The sequence below is a fragment of the Fistularia commersonii genome, chromosome 33, assembly GCF_037954325.1.
Source record: "Fistularia commersonii isolate RoL2024-O1a breed Wild chromosome 33, RoL_Fcom_v1.0, whole genome shotgun sequence".
Taxonomy (NCBI): Eukaryota; Metazoa; Chordata; class Actinopteri; order Syngnathiformes; family Fistulariidae; genus Fistularia; species Fistularia commersonii.
In genome coordinates, this window is record NC_141316.1 from 5956756 (window position 1) to 5980590 (window position 23835).

At 39.1% G+C, this 23835-nt stretch overlaps 1 protein-coding gene across 4 annotated transcripts in view; it reads right to left on the reverse strand.

The window, feature by feature from the left end:
• ep300a (EP300 lysine acetyltransferase a) overlaps window positions 1-23235 on the reverse strand; it is a 28704-nt gene extending 5469 nt beyond the window's left edge. The window contains exons 1-30 of one of the 4 annotated variants that reach the window (XM_086141094.1): window positions 22603-23235; window positions 19956-20644; window positions 15479-15658; window positions 14873-15203; window positions 14247-14360; window positions 13231-13470; window positions 12595-12700; window positions 11496-11615; window positions 10982-11099; window positions 10168-10309; window positions 9254-9328; window positions 9010-9095; window positions 8549-8704; window positions 7917-8402; window positions 7332-7737; window positions 7014-7132; window positions 6735-6798; window positions 6076-6251; window positions 4650-4738; window positions 3524-3604; window positions 2770-2826; window positions 2582-2659; window positions 2423-2490; window positions 2105-2255; window positions 1705-1851; window positions 1491-1604; window positions 1129-1294; window positions 768-935; window positions 529-690; window positions 51-332 (exon numbers count right to left, since the gene is read on the reverse strand). In XM_086141094.1, the coding sequence (XP_085997220.1) occupies window positions 51-332; window positions 529-690; window positions 768-935; window positions 1129-1294; window positions 1491-1604; window positions 1705-1851; window positions 2105-2255; window positions 2423-2490; window positions 2582-2659; window positions 2770-2826; window positions 3524-3604; window positions 4650-4738; window positions 6076-6251; window positions 6735-6798; window positions 7014-7132; window positions 7332-7737; window positions 7917-8402; window positions 8549-8704; window positions 9010-9095; window positions 9254-9328; window positions 10168-10309; window positions 10982-11099; window positions 11496-11615; window positions 12595-12700; window positions 13231-13470; window positions 14247-14360; window positions 14873-15203; window positions 15479-15658; window positions 19956-20644; window positions 22603-22696 (5265 nt within the window). In that variant the 5' untranslated portion in view covers window positions 22697-23235. Of the gene's footprint in view, window positions 1-50; window positions 333-528; window positions 691-767; window positions 936-1128; window positions 1295-1490; window positions 1605-1704; window positions 1852-2104; window positions 2256-2422; window positions 2491-2581; window positions 2660-2769; window positions 2827-3523; window positions 3635-4649; window positions 4739-6075; window positions 6252-6734; window positions 6799-7013; window positions 7133-7331; window positions 7738-7916; window positions 8403-8548; window positions 8705-9009; window positions 9096-9253; window positions 9329-10167; window positions 10310-10981; window positions 11100-11495; window positions 11616-12594; window positions 12701-13230; window positions 13471-14240; window positions 14361-14872; window positions 15204-15478; window positions 15659-19955; window positions 20645-22602 lie in introns of all 4 variants that reach the window. The other 3 variants (XM_086141092.1, XM_086141093.1, XM_086141090.1) reach the window with 3 other exon arrangements.
• Window positions 23236-23835: the final 600 nt, after the last annotated feature.

The window sequence follows — 23835 nt, forward strand, 5'->3', positions numbered from 1 at the left end:
TCCAAACCTGCATTAAGATAAACCTTGAAAAGAAGTGTTCCTCAACTCACCTCACAGACGGTACAGTGAAAGCGGGTCTCCACATGATGTTTACAAAGATTGCATGTGTAGACAAAACGGTCTTGGCTTTGGTTATGCAACTCGACCAGCATACACATGGAGCTCCACTTGGACCTCCTCAGGGAGCTGAACTCAAGGTGTTTATCCCGTGCCAAAGTCAAGAAAGCATCACGGCCATCCATGAGGTCACATGCCATCAGAGGATCGGGGTCTACAATAGGGGGTAATGCATTTGCCATGGGGCCTGCAATCAGCCGGATTACAAAGAAAACCTGGAAATAAAGGAGAGCATCACGTGTAGTTCAGTCGACTGCAAGCGAAGAGTGGTGTTAAGCTATTATTTCTGCTTCATTTTCTATACAGAAGTATTTACTTACAAAGTTATTCAAATCTACTCAAAGTTAATATTAAACAATACACAGACGTTTAGAAAAGTGATTATGTTTTGCGCTGATCATTTTTTGGTACCTCTTTGTGTTTTTCCATTGTAGCATAGAGCTTCTGTGAAAGGTCGTTGGAAACATTGGGCATTCCTGGCTTCTTCTTATTGGCTCGGCTAAGGCTGCTCTTGTTCTTACTCGTCTTCTTGTTGTTTTTCTTCTTTGCATTTTTACTGTCACCTTTTGTGTCCTGTGTTAAAAAAAAGCATAGCTGAGTTGTCTCCTATCGAAATGGTCATGTTTAACAAACTGACTTTTTTCACTTACATCAATGCTCTCATTCGAAGTGCTGTTTTCTTCCCTCTTTCGCTCTTCTTCCTCCTGCTCTAACTCTTTGATACTCTCCTCCAGGACATTAGGCCAGAAGTCCCCCTCAAAGTAAGGCAACTCCTTTGCACTGGTCAAACGATCCTCTGTTGCCTGCTTGAAGATGTCCTTTGGGGGAAATTCACAGTTTAGTAAGCATTTTGCATAGGTATCATTCAATGCACTCACAAATAGGAGCTGTATCATCACTCCCATAGAGTTCAAATGTTGGTCCACAATTCTTAAGACACTTGATATGGTTTTCCCTTTGATTTGTAACACAAATCTTAAGTGACAGTCAAACGAAATGCTTCTTCACTACCTTGTAGTCATGCACAATTCGTTCTGCCACTGCTTTGTCTAACATCTTCTTGTACCACTCCTGGAGGCGTTTGGGCTTTGGAATCTTCTGATCTGCAGGGTGACAGTGGAAGATGTAGTCGTCCCCTTCACTGGGAGGGCAGGCCCAGATGTGACCAGTTGTATAGCTGAGAACAAATGTGAGATAATACACTGTAAACATACAATGCTGAAAAACATGAAAAATTACAGTTGTCTTTGGATGTATCAAATGATGACTTTAGAAATTTTTATTAAAAAAAAAAAAAAAAAATCAAGTTAATGGGACAACACAGTTGATACTCTGTTAGCATGCAATATATTCATCCCTTTATATATGCTTACCCCAATTTCTTGACATACTCCAAGTAGCCAATTAGGATTTCATGGTAAACTGCTGTTCTAAGGCAGCGAGGCCGGAAAAAGTGCACACTGTCCAGGTATGAGATGTAAACTCGCCTGAGTGGATGAGGGAGGTCAATTTAATGCAAGTAACACTTGAAGTGTCATTTTCATGGAGAGACGAATACAGCATTTTTGTTTTATAACAAGTCCATACCTCTGGTTAGGTTGAGGGCAGTCAGATCCATACTCTTGAACATGCATTCCAAAGAAACACACGTCCGCACCGTCAATGTCTTCAAATGCAAAAAGGGCCTTTGTCCTATATGGAAAGGACTCTGACATCTCTCCACTGTCAACAAATCTAGAGATGAAAACATAAAAGTCAACATACAGACTATAAAAGAGAAAAAAAAAAACATCCATAGAGATCTTTAGTTTAGCGCTAAAACAATTCTTTTTGATAGAAAACATATTTGTGTTGAGCTAGGAAACAATCTTCAACAGTCAAGAGTCTAAATATGAATTTCTGATAATGAAGCCAGTCTTTTTAGTCAGGCTAGAGAAGGACATGAAAAATCTATTCACTTTTAGTCTGAACCCTAGAAACCCCATACCTGGACTTCATGCCTGGTTTAACCTCCACCACCTTGTCCGAGACATGCACCACACGAATGAAGACCTCTCCAGATTCTGGATGGCTCTGGCGTTTCAGGAAGTCATTCACCCTCGTCTCCAAGAAACAACCCAACTTAGTTTGCGGCAACCCTGTAGGAGAAAAGGGAGGCACACAAATGTTATAATTACATCTTTAGTTTTACCTCCTGTCAAGACCAACAGAAATGTCTCAATTTCAGTCAGGAAAAGTAAAAAGCAGTTCATATGTTTTGTAATAAACAGAAAAAAACAGGAAATCACCTGACAGTGTCACTTACTTTTAGCAGAGTACTTGTTCTCTTTTCTTGTCTTATTGGTCTTCTTTAGGCAGCCATCACATACAAAACTGAAGTGCAGAAAGCAAATTGAAGAAAATTATTTAGTGAGGTAAAATAAAGGGTGACAATGCTCAAAAAATAAATATAGTAACTACTAACCCTGATGGCCAGATTGTTTCATTGTGTAGGACACAAATCTGGTGCATCCTGCGCCCGCAGTCCATACATTCAACAAGCCTTCAATCAAAGAGAAAGACACTTATTCCTTTTCTTTTTTTCTCCAATGAAAGAAATCTGTTTTGGTGTTTTTACAAAACCAAGATGATATTTGAAAATAGTACACTTACAGTTCAGGGTCCAGTGTGTCATTCTTCTTCTTCTCAAACTGATCTTTGTTGATGGATCTATAATTAGCGGTGAAAAATGTGGTGTGAAGATATGAACACAAGTTCAGTTTTACATCCATTTGCCAAATTAAACTCGGCATAATTACAAACCACCAGGCAGTAGTTGAGGAAAAACCTGGCAAAAGTATTTTAGGTGATTCAAAATAATACTGAGAACTACCACAGGGTCATAAAATCCTTAGTTTGGTCTAATGTGTGGTCTCAGGAGAGAGGAACTAAAAGGAGTAATGTTCTTTGTTAATAGTCTGGGTCAGGCTGCTAGCCCCCCTTTACAGAAAACAAGGACTAACATCCAATAAGTTGGATAGGTCAGTTGAATAACAGACAGGTATTCATATGATTATAATCAAACCATTATAAAATATATTAGAAAGATGTTGAATTTGAAATTTACAGTTCTGTAGAAAAAAGGGTTTGTAAACATGATTTACAGGAATAAGTAAATTAGATCACTTGACTGAATTCACTTGTCTATTAGCATGAGCAGTCAAAAATTAGATTATGTGGAAGTTGGGGGCTGCATATGATTGACATTTCTATTACACAAATCTAAAAAAATATCCAATTATTTAAGGTGGAAAAGGAAGTTCAGGAAATAGAAGAAGAGGAAATTATTACATTTAATAAAAGGGAAAAATATCAAAATTTCACTGAAGAATTGTGCAGTTAATCTGCTGAATGCAGGGACACTTACGTCTGTGGCTGGGTGGGGTCATCACCCAGGGAAACCGTCTCTCCCTGGATCTCGTTGAAACATTTCTCGCAGAAGTGGTACCTGTCAGCAAGAAGCCCAAATTTTGGTGAACTACACCATTCCCACACAGCACAGTCAATGACAGACAGCGTGCGGGAGGGCAGTCACATGGGCAAGGCCACAAGCAGGGCAAGGAGGAAGTAGGAGCACAGGAGAGCAGGAGGCCGCCATCGCAACAGCCATGTTTTGTTTTGTTTTGTTTTTTTAATTTTGATTTTGATGGGGGGTGGGGTGGGGGTTGGGCAAGGCAAATACAAGCCAATGGGTATATCACAGCCATTGGAGGGGAGGACAGAGATGTCATGGACCAGGAACACGACAAGACAAACATACAGGACAACACACAGCAGAGAGCCAAGGCAAAGCACAGATTAGCAATTTGGACATGAGAGGATGACCAAAAACAATAACCATCACAACTAATAGCCGCAGAAGCAGAATTAACGGGAGTTTAACGTGAGAAGGGAACTAGAGCTGGTAGCACAGGACATTATGCAGACACTGAACAAATGTGAACAAGAAAGCACAGACAACTGCTCAGCTGGTCATAATTGAACAGCTCATTTTAAAGTCGGTCTTTTCACATTCCTCTAAGGAAAGTTGAAGCGGAAACTGTACGGATATGGTGCAAAAACTGCAATAAGCTTTTCCTTTCAAGAAGTGGCATATAAGTTGTGGTCATAGGAGTGAAAGGATGTTATGCACACATATGCCACGCACCCTCCCGATTTACCTTTTTGCAAAAGATTTGAGAAGTAAAACTATTTACAGCTTAGGGAATGTGATAATAGAAGACAGACTGTTAAAATGCCAGTGCATTGGGTACAACATAAGGATTATTAAAAAAAACAGGAACTTGATGTGAGGAGAATCGTTTAAGGGGGAAGAAATCAAACAGATAAACATTTATTTTAATGTATATACAGGTATTTTCTAATGCTATTAACCTGTATTTTTCAAAATGCAGTGAGTTACATCTTTCAAATAGGTATTTACTATTAGACTTTTAATAAATCTATTCATCTATTCCTCCCTTCACCTTCAGTGGTGTTTCCCCTCTCCATACCTGTTCTGGTAGCTGAAATAAGCAGCATCTCGGGGAATAGTGCACAGCTGCTTCCCATAGCAGCACAGTGTCTGAGGAGAGAACTCCAGCTGAAAGAAAGGAGGCAGAAAGACATAAATGGAATGAGTTAATAGGCTCTTCTTACTAAAAATATTGAGCTTTGTTCATTAACTACATGGGATGAAATTTCTGTCAGGACTTCTAGTTTTTTGTTGTTTTACTTGTCTATAAAAATGAATAATGTGTGCAATTTGAACATGGCTTTCCTCACACCACCTATTAATGAACTTTAAGAATTATTTGTATCAATGTATATACACTTGATTTTGTGTGTACAAAATGATGTTTCTAAATTAATTGAAAAAATAACATCTGACAGCTAAGACAGCTAAGAATCACAAAGAATATCCTGTACATATGGGGACAGGGTTATTTCATTTCATATTACTAAGCATCAATTCACTTGCCTTCAATAGAGTACATTTGAACCCTGCTATATATGATTTGGCAAGAGCTGAAGCGCTTAGATTTTTGTTTAGATACATCTTATTGGGTCCCCTTCTATATGACAGTATTTTTTATCTTTCAGTGAATTCCTTTAATTTGATAAAGTTATTATTTAATATTCAAAACTAGGTCATGTGGCATATTTTATAATATATTATTATATTATATGTTATTTTCATCAAATTCAAAGAGAATGTGCTTTGGAATAGAATATAGAACTTAATGAGACACACATAATGACAGCAATCTGTTGTCATAGAACCCTAAAGCAAAGGTTTCACTCTCAGAAGTCAAACCTTCAGTCAGCCTCTGAAAATAAGGGCCAATCAGTTTTGTCATTTGTCTGCAAAACCAAATATAGCAGAGTCTAATGAGCTGACATATGATATGGTAGTTGTGTGCCCAACAGCCAAATATAGCTGTGAACCCACTCAACAGCTTCCATTTTCAGATGTGAGTGCGGGCTCCTAATTTCTCCTAAAATCATATGCAAGTAACTAATATAAATATGTACCTTATTCAGCAACATTTTTGATGTAGAATTTCTTCACTGCCATTTCTACATACCTTGATTTTTTTTCTGCGAGGATATACTATCACTGTAAGTGACTTGCAGTAGACAAAAAAGTACAATGTTCCTGCTCACAAGAACAAAGAAACTTATATAACAACTTTCTTTTTGGCGTTCGCACTGTTAACTTTTGAGTACAAAAAATGCAACAAATATTAAATACTACCAATTGAATGTGCTGACTAACAATAAGCCAACAAAGGCCATCAATATTTTTTCTATTAAACATCTGCAATCTTTTTTAAAACTACCATTTCTTCAATCTTGTTTCCTAGAAGCGGATCACCCTTTACAAACATACAATGACATCAGAATGAAAATTACCAGTTATCTAGCAATATGTCCTACCTTTCTCCCACAACAATAGCCGAGGCTCTGCATGACGGGGTCAATCTCCTGTTCAAAAACCTCAGCCAGTTTGGAGCAGTACTTGTAGACTCGAGATGTTTTGCGGTTGTACAGCCAGGCGTTGTTGAACATTAGCCAGATGTCATCCACATACTGCCAAGGATCCTGGTACTGACCTGCAATACCAAACAAAGCATAAGATGATGACAGGAGCATATTTCCCAGACTTAAGGTAACTCAATATTTAGCACTTGGGTGGAATAGCCTCTAGAAAAATGTGGCTCACATCTAGCTTGGATTCATTAATCTTGAAATTTCACATACAAATACTTTTCAATACAATGTACCTTTGTTACCCTTTTCCAAAAGACTTCCTTTCCTTTTTTCAGTTTTTTTTTCTCTCTAAACAAACCCCTGAGTTAAAACATACCTGATCCTTCCCTCCAACTCAATTCCCAATATAGTGATGAACCGCATCACATCCCATTATAATTGGGCTTAATTCCTCATTCAGTCACTGAGTATATCTATTGTATATGTAGACATATTGTGACATATATCACGCATATGCAATAAAATCTAGGATAAAACAAATCACACTTTAGCATGTCAGGTTTCAGTTAAAATTGAAAAAAAATTTATCAGTAACCAGAAGGTACCTGTGTCCAGCTTTCTCTTGATGGTAGACAAGTCCATGGGGTTCTTTACAATGTCAAAGTAGTCCTGTAAAATCACAGGAGCATATTTTGATTCAAATACATGCACAGGCAAAGCAAAACAAACTGCAACAGCGGTCAGAGCTGAAGTTCTAACATAAAGAGTGAGCTATGAACTATTATTCTCCATGGTGAAAGTTGGAAAAATTGTTCATACAGTGGCATGGCAAAAGCTTAAAAACCTTCTCCTCTGTAAGAGAAAGACGAAGCAGGTATACATACAGGTATACACAGTTGCTGTGGGTCAACAGGCATCCTGAAGGGCAGAGACTCTGGATCCTGCCTGTAGAGTGACTCGAGCGTTGGCATTAAGGCCTGGCGAAGCTCCTCTGGCTTGAAAACTGAAAAGAAATACAGCAATGACAAGAGAATGATGAATATATAAACATTTCGAAAAAAATAAAGTTAAAAACTGAGTTAAATCAATGTTTGACTTTAACAAGTCACAACTTAGATTTCACCATAAAGATATGGGACCACTGCAACTGAATTGATGTTTTATATATACGCATATTAGTCAGAAGTTACAGTTTTTCATACTCTTCTTTTTTGCTGGAGCCTGCAGCGGTGCTGCCTCAGATGACTCTTCTTCCTCTTTTGGGTCCTTTGTGACTTCTGGTTTTCTGTCTTCGGTCTTTACGGCTGACATTGACGGTGTCGATGTATCCATTGGAGCTCCTTTGCCTCCTTCTCCTGAACATTCCTCAATCTTAAGCTCTGATTTCACAGGTTTTTCCTCAGTTTTGAGGCTGCTGAGCTTCCCTCCTTTGGAGCAGCTACCAGCATCGCTTTCCTCCTCCTCATCAGGTTGCTTGACCTCCATCTTTGGGTCGAGGTTGGCTGTCGAAGTGTCTGACTGAGGCTGCTGGGAGGACGTGTCCAAGCTGCTGACAGATGCTGGAGTAAGTGCCTGACTGTCAGCTGGGAATGAACCCTTCTGCGACAACTAGAAAGACAAAAAAAAGAAACAACATACAAAATATGAGTAAAAACTTGTGAAATAGTTGTGAGCACAGGTGAGGAGATTCAGTGGTGGCAATAACTGGACAAACAACTGATAGAGGTACATGGTCAAATGAAAAAAAAACTATCGACATTCATCAAGTGAACTGCCAAACCACTGACCGGAGTGCGAGGCAGCTGAGCACCGTGTGGTGTTGAGCCGGATCCCAGTCCAGGGTGAGACGGTGTGGAGGCGCCACCTGCTCCAATATGTGGCTGCTGGAGGGGCTTGTTAGAGCCAGGGCCCTGTCCAAGTTGGTTCTGCTGGGGGGCTTGTGGTGGAGCCAACTGTGGTGCATTAGGGGTGTGTGGCTGAGGGGTCTGAGATCCAGCTAGTCTAGGGGGCGTCTGGTGAGGTGTAGGGGATCGGCTGTGAGCAGGGGAGGGTGAGCTAACCCTCATGGTTCCTAAATGAGGAATTGAGTTGGGTTGTTGGTTTGTATTAGTTGGAGTCATGGAGGGTGCAGGAACTCCAACAGCTGAGTTGGGGCCTCCTACACTCTGGGGACCCATGGGCCCCACGGACGACACTCCACTAGGACCACTTGCCGAACCTGGCTGTGCAAGAGGACTAGCAACTGGAAGAGAGGGAGGAGTGCCCATCTGTGCCTGAGAATAGAAAAAAGGATAAAGGTATGGACAGGACTGAAAAAATGCAAAAGGTTAAAAAAATGTAGCTTTCATATCTACATGGAAAAATTCAACGAATAAACTGGTAACTTAAAAACTGAGACACTGAAGCTCTGTGATATTACCTGTGTCAGTGCTCCAGGCTGTGACCCAGTTTGAACCATTCCAGGCTGAGTTGTTCCAACACCGGGTCCAGGGCCAGGGAACTGTCCCTGGGATAGAAACTGGTTCTGCATCTGGTTGACATTGGGCTGCCCCATCCTTGGTCCAACCATTCCCATCTAAAGATCCAAATTGGTATGTAAAGCTAAGTTAGTTTTAAATAGTTTGACCATCTACTAATGTGACTTGCTTGGTCTTTACAATCAACAAATACTTTATTTCAAATCACACAATAAAAATGCCAAAGCTATTCAAGTGAAAGTTCAACCAGAGTATATCCTTTTAATATTTTAAAGTAACTTTGAAGCAACTCATTACATTTCCAAGAATTTAAAACATGAAAAGGTTAAAATTAAACTAAACTAAAAAATGTCTGTGTGTAGAAACCTAATGGCTGACAGTTTTTTGTTTTTTTTTAACCAACCTGATTGCCAGATGCTCCCATGGGAAGAGGAGGTGTGGACCTCTGGCCCATAGACTGCATCCCCATCTGATTAAACTGATTCATACCTGGCAAAAAAATGAATGGAAAGAACACATACATCGGTGAGGATCAAGACAATAGAAGAAAAAGAAAAAAGTGGAAAATGTTCCTTCTCTTAAGGTGGATACAAAATGTTTGATGTGTGATCTGACTATGAAAGTAATAACATTAAGGGTTTATTCACCTGGGCCTTGCATTCTGTTGACCATTTGATTTGGCCCAGTAGGTCTCACCATTGATGGGTCAGGGAGGGGACCATCTAAAAGAAAAATTGAGACAATTAGGCTGAAGCAAGCACATGTGTTCTTGAGTGAAAACAGAAGGTGAAATGTGTTTGTTCTTCTGGAAGTAATTTTTAGTAAGTTGCAGCAGAGAAGAGAATAATATTGTAATATATTCTCCTTTTCTATATAGTTTTGGCTTTAGAACCAATAAAGACAATATCATTTATGTGGGGTAAGTAGAACTTATCAAGACAAAAATCGCACTTAAAAAACATGGCAATTTAAATACAAATTGTGAAAATGGTTGAGCCAAATCTTTAAACACTTAACAGTACTGTTTTTCTCAGCCTCCTAAATTATTTTTAATAATTCTGATGTTCACACAAAGCATCCCACAAACAAAAAAGTGTGTGTTTACTTTATTATCCATAGATGTGTAAGCTATAATCAAAACAATGACTATTTTACACAAACACAACTACACACACAAACACACACGACGGAGACAAACAGTCACTAGCTGAATGTAAATAGACAAACTACCAAATTAACAGTTCAAAAAGCAAGTGTGTTCATTACTCAGGGGAACTGTAACAATATTAGAAAAGCAACAACAATAACTAATAGTGTTAAATAAATGTACTGAATCGTGACAGATACATGGTTTGCTTATGGTAACCCGTGTTTGTATTGTCATAGCATTTTCGATAAGGATTGTGTGTCATTAGTTTAGCAGGTCCTTAGACATTACCATTGCCCCTACAACCATTATATGCTATTTCAAAGCTATGTTCAGAATATAAAAATATAACACAATCTGGCTTAATAGATGTGGGTATCTACATAAATGTGTGACGTGTACAGCAGCACTTACTTGGAGGCAGTCCAGATGGAGGTTGGCCCATACCAGCAGGCCCAAGACCTAGGCCCTGCTTCTGAAGTCTGGTCCTCCTCTTCTCCTCCAACTCTTTCTGGATTTTGTAGATTTTCTCTGCTAGCAGGTGATAATACTCAGCCTGCCAAAAAGAGTAAAATTAGAAGAAAGGAACAGTTGTTCCAAAGAACTTCCAATTGTCTGTTGGCTATTAAACAACAATAAGAATTTGTAATTATCATTACTCGTTTTTCCCCCATTTTGTTACACAGGTACCATGATGATCAATTAATTATTTTTATTATTTCCATCTTCGGGATTTTTTGCACATTGTTAGTGATATTTGTTGAGAAAAAAAGAAATTCAAAAATGAGCCAAAGGGACAATTAAATATAACTGCTAATTAACAGAAAATTTACATTTTTGCTAGATACTTGGTAAATAAGGTAATTTCTTACACTCACAGAGCTACCCTTACTTGATATTTATTATTACAAATGATCATTTTTACATGTTACATGATTCCTGAAATCATCTCGTGACCTTACATTTATGTCTCTCAAAAATCCCTGGACTAGACTCACTCACCCTGTCAAGATATTTATGTAGCTGATAAATTCTATTAAATAGAAAATAATGCTGATTCACCTGCACTGTGTTCTAAGGGACGTCTTGCAAAGGATAAGAGCTTTATGCTTTTATAACATCAAATGAGGGATAGATTTGACAGCCAGAGCAAAAGGGATCAACAAAACTGTTCGCTTTAGCTGTCGTCTTCTGAATAATCCAGGAAATTAAGGAAAAAAAAACTCACTCTACTGTTTGCAGATTCATACATATCTCCTTCAACTTTTCGGGCATACGCCACTAAGTTCTCCATCCTACGATCCTTTAAGGCAGCAGGATCTGGAGTTGGAAAGATGGCTTGAACACTGTAAAGAAGCAGGAAAGAAATCATGCACAGGTTCAAACGTAGTAGGACGGTTCTCCATTTCCTTACATATACTGTAAAAAAAAAAACTGAATAGGTCTATAAATATTGGAATCCAACAATGAAGCTTCTATTGAAAAAAAGATCTTGGCCACATAAAAAAAAAAAAAAAAACTCTGACATGGAAGATAATATCGAACCCAGGACATTGAATGCTACGCACAACCCTGATAAACAATTACCATTGCTAACAAATGGCCACAATGATGAACAAAATAAACTGACAGTGACCCTATCCTTATAAAATTACTAATCAGGAATTAGTAAATGGGTCACAAACATAATGTCAATATATTCAAGATATATACAAGAAGTATAGTCCACTGTCAATACGTACAGTTTGTGTACCAAGTGGTTACGAAGGTCCTGCGTGATGTCCTCATGCCAGCTTTTTCTCATCCCAGAGGGAGGGGCTGCTGTGGGCAAGGAGCCAACTCCACTACCATCACTCATCATACTGGAAGACATACAGAAGATATCCTTGATTGTAAACTTGAAATCCAGCATTAGTTTCATCAGCAAACCTTAATAATTAAGTCTGTAAAGCCTAAAACGGCTTGTAAACCCTATCCTCTTATGTCCTCATCGCTCAAGAAGTCAGTTCTGTGACTTTATTGAAAAGTAGTAGTGTCTGTTCATAAGGGGAAGTGGGCAGATAATTGTGAAAGTTAGTTCATGCTCAGTTTCCCTGCGATATCATAGCATCCAATCCTCAGTGAACACTAAAGAATCCATTTCACGAAAAAGATATTCGGGTTGTTTTAATTGTACTTCCCTTCTATCACACACACATGGAAAAATTCCATAACCATGGTTAGACGTAATGCAATGCCAATTTGGATAGGGTACACATGAGAATTTGTGTTCTCAGTCTGACATCATATTCTTTTCCTCCAATAGCAACCAACTTTTTTCAAACCCTACGTGTGCATGAGCCCATTAAGAGGTATGCTAATGTCACAAATGAAGAAAGGGGACAGACAGGCAAGCTGGGGTTTTCTTCAATGGTTGTGTCCTGGTGATTGGCGTGGAGACCCAAGTTGGAAGTATACTACTGAGAACTACATTATTACTCATGGTGATATTGGGTGGACAAAAGTTGGCATTCACTTGTGAATGGATGGACAAAAAGGTCTTTGACAAAATATATGTCTGTTGTGGAGCCAAAAAATAGCTTGTAAATTTCAAGTATCACTGTGTAAATTTGTAAAATCAAGTATGTTTTTCAGCGACAATTGAATGTTGCCCATGGCACATACAATTTAATGTACAGTGAAAATTAACGCGTTAGAGATATTCTGAAAGAGACTGATATTTTTCCATTGCTTCAATAATGTACTTAAACTTCTAAAATACTGTTTATAAAGTCTGCAGTCAGCAAAACGAACTGCGCATATGCACAGTACTACACAAGTATGGCGTCACATGCTTCTTACCCTTGGCTGTTTACACTGAGGTGTATCATCGTATCCTGCAGCAGATTGGCTTGCTGATTCTGAGCAGGAGGAACCACTGCTCCATTAACAACCATGGGGTTTGCACCTACATTGGGAGAAATAGGAAAACGGACATTGATACATTTGCATTCCTTTGCCACAAATAATGTGTAATGTAACATGACGTTTGATGACATTCAAGAAATATGATTCAATACATACATATATTTGAGCACGTTGTCTACTTGACTGCTCCAAATATATTTTTCACAGCAAGTGAAAATAATTTTTCATTGTTAAGTGTCTGTGCCGGAGATGGTGTGATAGGCAGAGCAATTACACACCCTTCACTCAACTGGATGGCAGCTGTATTAAGCTACAGAACGTATATTTGCAACATTGTTTTTGATTGTGTGCCACAGAATTTTATTCATTCAAAAAAAGTGATGTACCTTGCAAAAGTAGAGGGAAAAAAATTTGTCTCATACAGCTATATCGCTGCATAACTCTCCGGTACAGTTGCTCAGTGCTAAACTTAGTAAACGGACTACGAACAGGATTGATAACAATAAATGACTATCTAAAAAATACAACAAAGGGGGTGAGACTATCATGCAGCTATGCCAGCTAACTCACCCATGGCACTCATAGACCTGATCCCAGCCTGACCTTGCAGGCCTTGGTTGGGCATATTGGGCTGGGCAGGCTGGGGCTGGATCTGGTTCCCCTGGTAAGTGAGTCCCAATGCTGCATAGGCTCTCTCTATGGAGCTAGGGTCAATCTGACTTTGTGGGTTGAGGTTGGGTGCACTGGGTTGAGCACCAGGAACTGCCCCGAGAGAGCTGCCAAGGCCAGCACCAGTCCCACCCAATAAAGCTGTGATGACATGAGAAAAGAGAAGTGTGTTTATTAGATATTTAATGTGTTTACAAGATAAAATACAGACGTCTGAGAAAGTTCAATCCTAAGTACATTGAGAAAAACTGACCAAGCTAAATCAAATGAAATAAAGGGAAAACTAAATTGTACATTTGAACATCAAAAATGACATTACAACAAATGTTTCAAATACAGTGTTTATAAAGACATATGAAAATCTGAAACAGTCAAGCTCCCCATGTTAATCAATTTTGTTTATGTATTTGGTAGTTTGTGAAAAACATCTTAAAATTGTATCATTATTAAGATTGTTGACAATTCTTTTCACTCATTTATTTTCAGAGACAAAGTTGTAGTTACTGAAGATAATCCCCAAACACTGTCAGCAGTTTCATAAGGAAGTATCCTTGTTCTACAACAATTTTGACATGAAACTGCTCGTAGAAAGGTTCGTGGATATAGGCAATTCTGATAGGGCCATTTTTGTTGAATTTTTAACATATACTTCTCGTCAGCAAAAGAAAAGCCCCATTCAGTCCAATCACACTCAAAATAAGGCACACATATGAGGCCTGATTACTCAAAAATTTGAGTCCATTTGAATAGTCAAACCAATAGTCTAGATTGATAAATTAAGTGCTTTTTTGATTTGCAGTTGAGTAGTCCTTGTGATCTGAACTATCACATTGTGTAAGACAAAAAAATACACTCAATGATTAGTGTGAACAAATGTTATGTATAAGGATATGTTTTGGTCAGATACAGACACTCACACTGCGGGTTCCTCTTGTCCCCAGCATTCTTCAGTGGCAAGCACACAGGACAGTCATGTCGTGTGCAGTTCTTCCAGTGGGAGATGATTTGCCGTGATGATGCACAGTGAGCAACTAAGGATGGAGGGAAGAAGATGGGATGTGTTACAACAGGAATATAAATGAGAGACATGATCACAGACAAGAGGCGGTAACACATGAGATATAGAAAAAAAGGAAAATGAAATTTGAGATTGCTGACTCTTCCAAAGTTCAAATATATGAATTCTTTGTAGGTTAATTTATGTGCAAAATTTGTACTAATACTAACCATTTCTATAAGAAATGTCAATATACAAAACTCATTTACTCAAAAAAAATAATAAGACTGCAGCAACAGTTCTTTCAAGAACAAAGTACAATGGCAGTAATGTCATCTATATATCTACAACATCTTTGGTGAAGAGTTAAATTGATTGAAGTGACATAAACTTCATTTTCATCAGAAGATCTTTTGATAAAATAATTTTTAAAAAATCAAAAGCAATGCCATAGCAAAAAATGCTTCTATCCTTTACAACCCTAAGATGAGTACCTGACAATCATGACGTAAACATCAGGTAACATGTAGTACTGCTCCAACTCACCTTGACAAGATTTGCCTGCCTGGCAATGTGTCATGTGGTTGAGGACGTTCTTCATTGTACGACAGTGGGGCAAGTTGCACTGTCGGACTTCTCCATTGGCCTGCTCTCGCCGCTGGCACTTGTGTGCATGAAGTAAGAGTACCAACTGCTGCTGAATTAGTTTGCGCTTCTCAGGATCAGCTGTAGGCGGGGCACTGGCCGCAGCTGATCCTGGAGTGACCGGTGTACCCGGACCAACAAGACCTCCCTGTGCACTAGGAACCATCCCGGGTGCACCTCCCACAGAGGCACCGGAAGGACCACCCACACCTGCCTGTGAGGGCTGGGAGCCCTGAGAAGGGGAGTAAGGATGAGACAAGATCAATACAAAAAAATACTAAATACAGTAGCATGTTTTGTGGGAAGTAACAGAAAGAACCAACAGGGACAGAAATCAGATAAACATCAATTTCAGAAAATTGGTCAATTAATATAAAGGAACATCCAAAATGAACAGTCAAAGTTGAGGCCAATAAAGAAGGAAACAGTTTTGGCTTAATTCCTGGACAAAAATTGATTGCAGGAGACTCCTACATCTGACGACAAAAAAAATTGTTTATTTCATACCATGGTGGCCAGTCCTTGCATGGACTGATTTTTCTTGTCCACATTGAATTGGGCTAAGCTGTTGGCCATGGGACCTTTGTTCTGGTGCTGAGGGCCCAGCCCTGTGCCTCCAAGACCTTGATTCCCTTGTCCTGCATACGGTCCTCCAAAAGGAACTCCTGGGTTTCCCATCATTCCTATCTAAGTGGACAAAATATAAAACATAAGAACATTGGTGGCAGTAGTTTCATATCAGACTATAGCTGTAACATGTGAATTTTAATTGGGTAATGTCAACTAAGTAAAACTGGTCAGGAGATACTGTAAAAGAGGTTCCCTCTCATTTAGCCTTTCTCAAAATAAAGCATGAGCTGGAAGTGTGCACAATGATCAGATATATTGTGATATATATGCACTACAAATAATGTTTTCTGTAACTATTTCACAATAAAGCATTGTGGGACGGCATGGTAGTGCAGGGCTTAACACTTGAGACGGACAGCAAGAGGGACCCTGGCTCAATTCTGACAGGGGGCTTTTTGTGTAGTTTGCATGTTGTCTGCATGGGTTTTCTGCGGTTTCCTCCCAAAGTCCAAAACCATACCCCAGGTTAATTGGAAAAATTGCCCAAATGTGCAAATGAGAGAGTGAATGGTGGGCTGTCTGTTTATGTGGCTGTGATTGACTAGCAACCAGTCCAGGGTTTACCCCCTCCTCTCGCCCAATGGCAGCTTGGGTATCCCGCAACCCTGAGTAGGACGAGCGGTAGACACTGGACGAATACAGCACAGTGTATGAAACAGTGATTCATCTAATTTTCAGTGGCTTCAAGTCTATCTTTTTTCATCTATATGCATCATTTATAGTTTCTTGTGCATGACATGTACTCAATGTAATATCTTGACTGACTCCATCTTTATATTTTTAAACTTTTTGGACAGCATTAAACAATTTCTAGAGTTTCCAGCTCTCACTTAAATCTGACCTGCAGGAAAATCTTTGTTAGTGAAAAATCAAATCAAGATAAATACTAGTTATAAATGCTAGTTATTATATATGCAATTATTATTTTGAACCTTGCCAAAAAGAAGTAGGTGCTACAGAACGCTTTAAGAGGGCTGTCATTTATTTATATCAAATCATGGCCACCCTAATTGTTAAAACCATCAGGTTCCTAACCTTTAACTGAAAAGTAGAAAGCATTTGTAACTTAATTGATGATTTTGCAGCAAAGGGGTAGCTGCTCCTCCTTCCCACTACATTTTGTACGCAATATCAGGAACAATACCATCCATATTTTGCAAATAATGCTTCTGCACAGTCATTATGGTGAACTGCAACACAAATAAATTCTTACAATTTTAGAAAATGCACTATATTTTGGATACAGTGTTTTTATCTCAAAATGAGGTTGCCTGTGCAGGGATGTTATATTTAGGATGTAATACTTGTGTATTTAATAGCCATCCATGCCTTTGCTTTTATATTGAGGGAGACGCTGTTCCAACCTTCCAGAATTAAACAAACAGGATGATGTTCTGATATACAACAGGGAAGCAAGGCACAGGTGATCAAATGGTGGTCAACAATAAAAACAGTATTACCAAACACATATGTTCCTCAGCTTTGGTAAGAAGGCTGTGTCTTTTTTAGAAAGAAACCACTATTGAAGTACTTGCAAAACATAAAGTAGTCATTGATTTTGTCTTCTCTTTTTTTAATTCCATGATGCAACATTAATGCAACTGATTATTTCTTAATGTTAACACCAAAGTCATTGGTCCTGAATATATGCCAGCACTATGGTTTAAAAATTCTCTCAAGATCCTTCAGGTTGCTAGACTAATGTGAACAGGGACAACTTAACTAACAAAGTGAGATACACTTGGTGAATATGTGAAGCTTATCATTGATGGAGTCTTATGGTCCTTTGCCACTTCGTAGTCCCTCCTTGACTTCTCTGAACTTCGTTTGGGTGGTTTTCCTTTACTTTGCAGTACTTCTTCAATGTGGGCAGGGCAATCATAGCATGGCGGCGCAAAACTGCCATTATGTTATTTTATACGCAACACTAAACAAACAAACAATGGAGGAAATGAAGCCCACGGTGTGCTTGCTGCTCAGTCTGTCTTTTTATCCCACACAAAGCAAGAGAAGAGAGCCAAAGAAGGTGACAGGTAGTGCGACACAGCAGCAGCCAAGCTAACATGTAGCGCTTTTGTTGATTTTAAAAGATGGCAGGTGTGATTCTTGTGTCAAGTGCCGCACTCAGTGACGACATTCTTTGGCTAATCGGTGGCTGGCAGTCTGACTTCACATTTTGGTATCAGCTTGGAACGGCTCCAGTTTAAAAAAAAATATTGAATACCGGGTATTATCCCTAACGGACATGCAAGAAGAACTGAGTCAAGTCAAGAAGTAATGGAACTGTACAGTGGAGAAGTGCCATTATTTTAATCTTGTATATTGGTTTTTCATGTGATCTGTCTATTGCTGCAAATGCTCTTCATTGTACCTTTACACTGGCTGAATTCGATCATGAATACTATCAGCAGAGCACAGCATATATAGTAAATAAGCTTTAACACAAGGAATGCATGTAGCTCGTTCCCATAAAAAGTAAACAAAATGTCACTGAAATACAGCAACATATTGCCTATAATAATGGAACGGCAAATTTCTGAAGACATTTCTGAAATCAAGTTTTCCCGCTTGGAGCTGGACTTATTATGAGTCAACATGAACAGAAATCTGGTGAAGAGGGTCACTTTACCAATTCTAAGGCATTCAAATTTACAGCAATACACCCATGAAGCAAGCATAATTTCAATTTGAAAGTTTTCAGGGTAAATAACAAAAAAAGAGCAAAAGAAACAGCGATCCAACACTGATAATGTTTACAAAGAAACGTGTTCAGGAACTTACCACTACTCTGGCAGCACCTTCTGTTGCATTCACTAAGATTCACATGCATTCATTGATCTTCATTCTTATTTGAAGGGTTGTTACCTGATGTCTATTATTATTGTAATGGACAATGTTTCATGCAAATATTTTACTATATACAGTTTATAATTGATTTGTTGCACTATTTTGGGCTATGGGGATGAAATGTTAGCTAGATGGGGATGTGCAGGATCTAGTTTTTCATTTGCAGCCCTAAGTACTTCATTTCTAGATTTGTTTTAGTCAGGGTTATATCACCTGGAAACCACTTCATTGAAGATCAATAGCAAGTTTTTTTGTTTTTTTGCAGTCAATATTTTTTCTTGGAGATATAAAAGTGGAATAAGCTAAGAAATTGCAATGGGTACATCTCTAATCACTTTAATTATTATGAAATACTTGTTACTAGGTTATACTAGGTTTTGTGCATTTCATCCTTTTCATTACTAAGAAAACAGGAAGACATCAATGTAAAGTGTTGATAATAATGGACCAATCAGAAAAATGTACCATTGCAAAACTTCTGCTGTCAATCTAACAAATCCATAATTATAATGGAATTGATTTTGGGTGACTTTGCCACACTGCTGCAGCTAAAATACACCAGTGAAATTATTTAGAGCAGTTGAACTGGCCACAGAGTCGGACATCGTCATGGCCAAGCAAACTGTGAAGCATCAACAGACGTACATACTTCATCTTTTGGTCCGCAAACTATCAACTACAACACTATTAATCGCTCCCTATTGTACTATTTTGTGTCCTCATCCTCACAAGGTTTTTGCATGTTTCATTTCCTTTTCCATATACAAGAGATGGATATACTCTGACTGCCTTTGTTGTCTAATGCAAAATCAAAAGTTGTCATTGTGTCGCTCATTTGTCATGGTCATGTCAGAACTATTGCTTTGTTTTAAGTATAATACAAATGTAACTATCAACTGACAATACATTTTGAACAAAAAAAAAGTTCAGTTCTTTAAGTTGCTCTGAAGTCAGCCTCTCCATGTTAAAAATTCTTCATTACATAAGTGCATGATAATTAAATAACACTTGCAGAAAGATACCTATTTTGTCTAAGTCCAATAATGATTATCATGGTTTGGTGATTAAGACTTCATGAATTTCATATCAAACCTACAGTGAAATTAATTAGATGCTTGAATATGTTGACATTCCTATGCTATATTAATGAATGAGGACAGGTTTATGTTTGTGATTGTAAAACTGCATTGATGCAGTCAAGGAAGAGGTCATTTGTAGTTCCATTTAAAAATATATTGTTTTCATTAAAACTAAATGTCATCCTGCAGTACAAATATAGGTTTTGCAATTGCACAATTCAATGCAATAGAATCACACGGGTTATTTCTTTACTGAGCATACCTTAATAAATCATTAATCATCCAAAACTGACTGGACTGGAAAATAATCAATGCAAAATATGTGTTTTAATCCAAGAGGGAATTAAACAATTCAAAATAAATGTCAAATAATTCCTGCTGAGCTGGTCCTTCAAAAAGGAATTCTATTCAAATTAAGATGTACAAACCTTGTTCAGAGCTCCAGGTTGTTGGCCCCTCATCCCTGCCTGTCCCCCAGCTCCCTGTTGCTGTAGGGTCTCAGCCAACAGGTTGCTGTTGCCACCTATGCTCTGATTCCCAAAGCCCATCCTGGGGGAGCCATTCATCACCTGGCTCCCAATCATGCCTGGCTGTTGCTGTCCATTATTTCCTTTCTGCTGTGCACCCATCATGGCCCTGTTCATGCCACCCATCATTCCAGCGGCAGCATTTTGCTGCATCATGTTTGCTTGCTGCTGGGGAGAGAGGTGCTGCTGCTGTCCCTGGCTCATCATCTGTTGAGGACCCTGGCCAGGGCATGCCTTCATGTTTGCCAAGTGTTGCCCGATGGAAGCGGGAACTCCTGGGCTTCCCATCGTTCCTTGATGCCCTTGCTGGGTCGATGTCGGCGCCCCTGAACGCAAGAGCTCAGAGAGCTGTTTGTGTTTGGCCACTGCATCCTGGCCTCCACCAATGACCCCAGGACCACCTCCAGGACCAAGCCCAAGACCCATTCCTCCACTCCCTCCACTGCCTCCACCAGCCCCCAGGCCCCCAGGGCCTCCACCCAGGGTGGTATGCAACTGGTTGAGGTTCCCACCATTGACCAGGCCTGAATCGTTAGAGCTGATTAACTCATCTGGGAGGTCCTGCTCCAATTCAAACATTGAGCAAAAATCTGAAAGGAATCATAAATGGAATGTTTAGCAAAAGGGGAGTCGATAAGACAGCAAAAAAGCAAGAACATTTTAAGAAGTAGATGATAAGGGCTATAGTCAAGAAATGATCCTTCCATTATTAAGCATGAATAGGTGAAAATGAGATTGCTTTGATAAAGGCATCTTAAGTCCAAAGACAAACGTAAGCATAAATCTGTGCAAGAGCTTTGGCAGATACCAGAATTACAAGTATCAGCTTATATATAAGTATATGTATATTTTATCCATGCAAATATATACACACATTGCCTACTTGCAGAGAATATTAGAGTTCTGAAGTAACTGAATGTGTCGCATAGTCAACAGTCACAGGCAGAAGAGCTTGTTTAATGGCCCAAAAAGCAACCATGAAGGATATCATGTGATAATATAATGTTTATTTAAATTTGACATTTATATCAGAAGTAAAAACACCTGAATATAACAACATTACAGGCGTAATTGAGTCCCAATGATATAATGCATTAATTAAGCACAAAATCATCTCAGTGATCAACTTACCATGAAGTATGTCTCTATTATCCGTACAGTTATTTACTAAGACATGCATGAAGTTAGTTATTTATGACATGACACCTTTTCTCATTATCAAGCGAAAACAGAAAAACGTTTTTTGTGGTTGTTTTTTTCCATTTCATTGGGAAAAAAGGTATGGTTAAAATTTGAAAACACATAGTGGACACCATATTCAGCCTAAGGTTTCTTGCAGTGATATTTTTGCCACTAAAGGTTCTATGCAGTACAACACTACGTATATACAATTAAACTTTAGCAAAACAGAATTATTCAAACCTAACTATTTAGAACAGTTTACAACCAAACGTTTACAGCTTGAAAAAAATATAATACAAAAACAAGTCAGCTGGCATGCAAAAACCGACATTGACTTGTAATTTATGTTAGCATTCGATCTCACGATTAAAAAAGGAGCATGACATCGTTTAAAATGATTTTGCACTGATACTGGAGTGCAGTTTTGGGGTTCAATAACTTGTGCCCTCGTGCTCTAAATTATTCCCCTGACAGGACTGATCCTCTAACTGAAACCACGCAACTTGACGTAAATGAGTGCGTAGAACCATTTAGCCTATAAGTAATATTTTCCGTAATTGTGACAGAAACGAGCATACAGTTGGAGGGTACATAGTATTAAATAAGATGATTGATACATCTGGATGATGTTTTATTTTATGATTGTGTCTCCCCGCAAACTTGACGTGATGATTGATATCTCAGTGGCTGGACATGGCGCTGCCCATGCTCCAGAGTTTGCCTCTTGGGCCAGAATTCCAGCTGCTGCCATAAGCCATCCACGAAAAAATACAACAATGGCCATTTGATCTTAACAATAAGTCGGACCATGGGCCTACATCTAGCTACCAAGCAAGGCTAACGCCGTCGACATCCTCTACTTTCGTTAACGGTGACTATCGTTAATTGGGGAAATGGTCCGAGTTATGATGGAGCAAAACAACATGATTCTCGCGTTAACGACCTTTAAACTGAAACTGCAGAATCCGTGGCTATAACACGGTGTCAGTCCGGTTTACCTATAGAACACTGAAAACTTTATCTTAACTTGGTTCGGAATGTAGCTTATTATCAAGACGGCTAAAGTAGCCGTTAGAGACGGCACCTTCAGTTGAAGACCCGCATTCAGCTAGCTAGCAAATGTTAGCTTAATGCCCACCATTGCTAGCTCCGGCTAAAAATGGCTGTTAGCACGCAAGCTAACTGGAAGACCTCTTCCTTACGTCCGACACACACTCATTAACTAGCACGCTAACATTAGCAAGCTACGACAAAAACAGAAGAGTAATCCCGCGTCTTCCCCCCCCCCGAGTACACGAAAGACACAGAAAAACACCAAACTACACAAATAACGTCGTTACAAATCATATCATTTCATAATACTCACCATTTCCATCGCTAGCAGAGGCGGAAAGTGCCGGAGAGGATAGTTTAGGCCTCTTGGCTGAAGGCGGGCCAGAGTCCAGAACGTTCTCGGCCATATTTTTTCGAAATAAAAATATATAAAGTATCCACAATTGCAGACGTTTTCACGCCCTTAGGTGCTGATTCCTCTCCGTTTCCAATATTGCGACTTTTCCCCCTCCTTTTGGGGGACTAAGAGGGGGAAAGTCCCGTGTACAAATTACTCCTCTTTCCCTTGGTTCGTCTCTCGATTTCAGCTTCAGCGTATAATCAACCCCCCTCCCTCCCTCGTCGGATTTTTTGTTCTTTATAAATTTCTGCCAGCGGAGGAGGAGGGGGTCGATGAAAGTAAAGAGGGAGACGCACGTAGCGGCTTCCCTCTAAACTTACACAGCCTCTTCGGATGTAAATAAACTGTCCCGGAGTGTCTCGTCCATGGTTTCATCCGTCATTTCAGCCCCCTTTCCAGCGGAGTCTGGATGAAGATAATGTCGGGTAGAAACTGCTTGTTTGCCTGCGAAGTGATGGTGGTGCCGCTGGTGGGAGCGGGTGAGGATGAAGGGGATGCAAATAGAATAAGAATAATAATAATAAAAACAAATTGCAATGCTGACAAGCGTGCAGCTGCAACGGCGGATGCAAAGTGGTGTTTATTCAACAAGCCGTGCATGATGCAAGAAAAAAGTTACATTGTGAAATTGGTTTATTTGCCAATCTGAACGTGCATATGCAAAGCTTTAAAGTTAGATTTTGTTCATCAGTAACCGTAAGTGTACCAAATGTAATTATTAATCGGTTGTGTATCTGTTGTTTTCAGAAATAACAATTCAACTATGTACTAAAAGTTTCTTTTTCAAGGGCATGCCAAGGTGGATTTCCTCACTCCAAAAACTGTACGACGAAAAAAATGGTATAAGTTGTTAGATTCTAGAGCACCTCTTCCTTCGTCATTCATGCATCTTATAATTAGACATTTTCTTTTCCATGATGGATTTTGCATTTGTTATCTATCTGGCCATGAGCAAAGTGGTCCATCACTGAGATGAAGTCCAGCCTGAATAATCATATTTGTGAAAGAACAAAAATCAGAGCTGCCAACAATAAAAGTTTCATTCTTCTGAGCAAATGTGTCTTCAGTAGCATCACAAAGTGAATTTACAATGTTCACGTTGGAAGGTAGTGTCAGACTAAAAGCAGGGAACCCAAACATGTCACC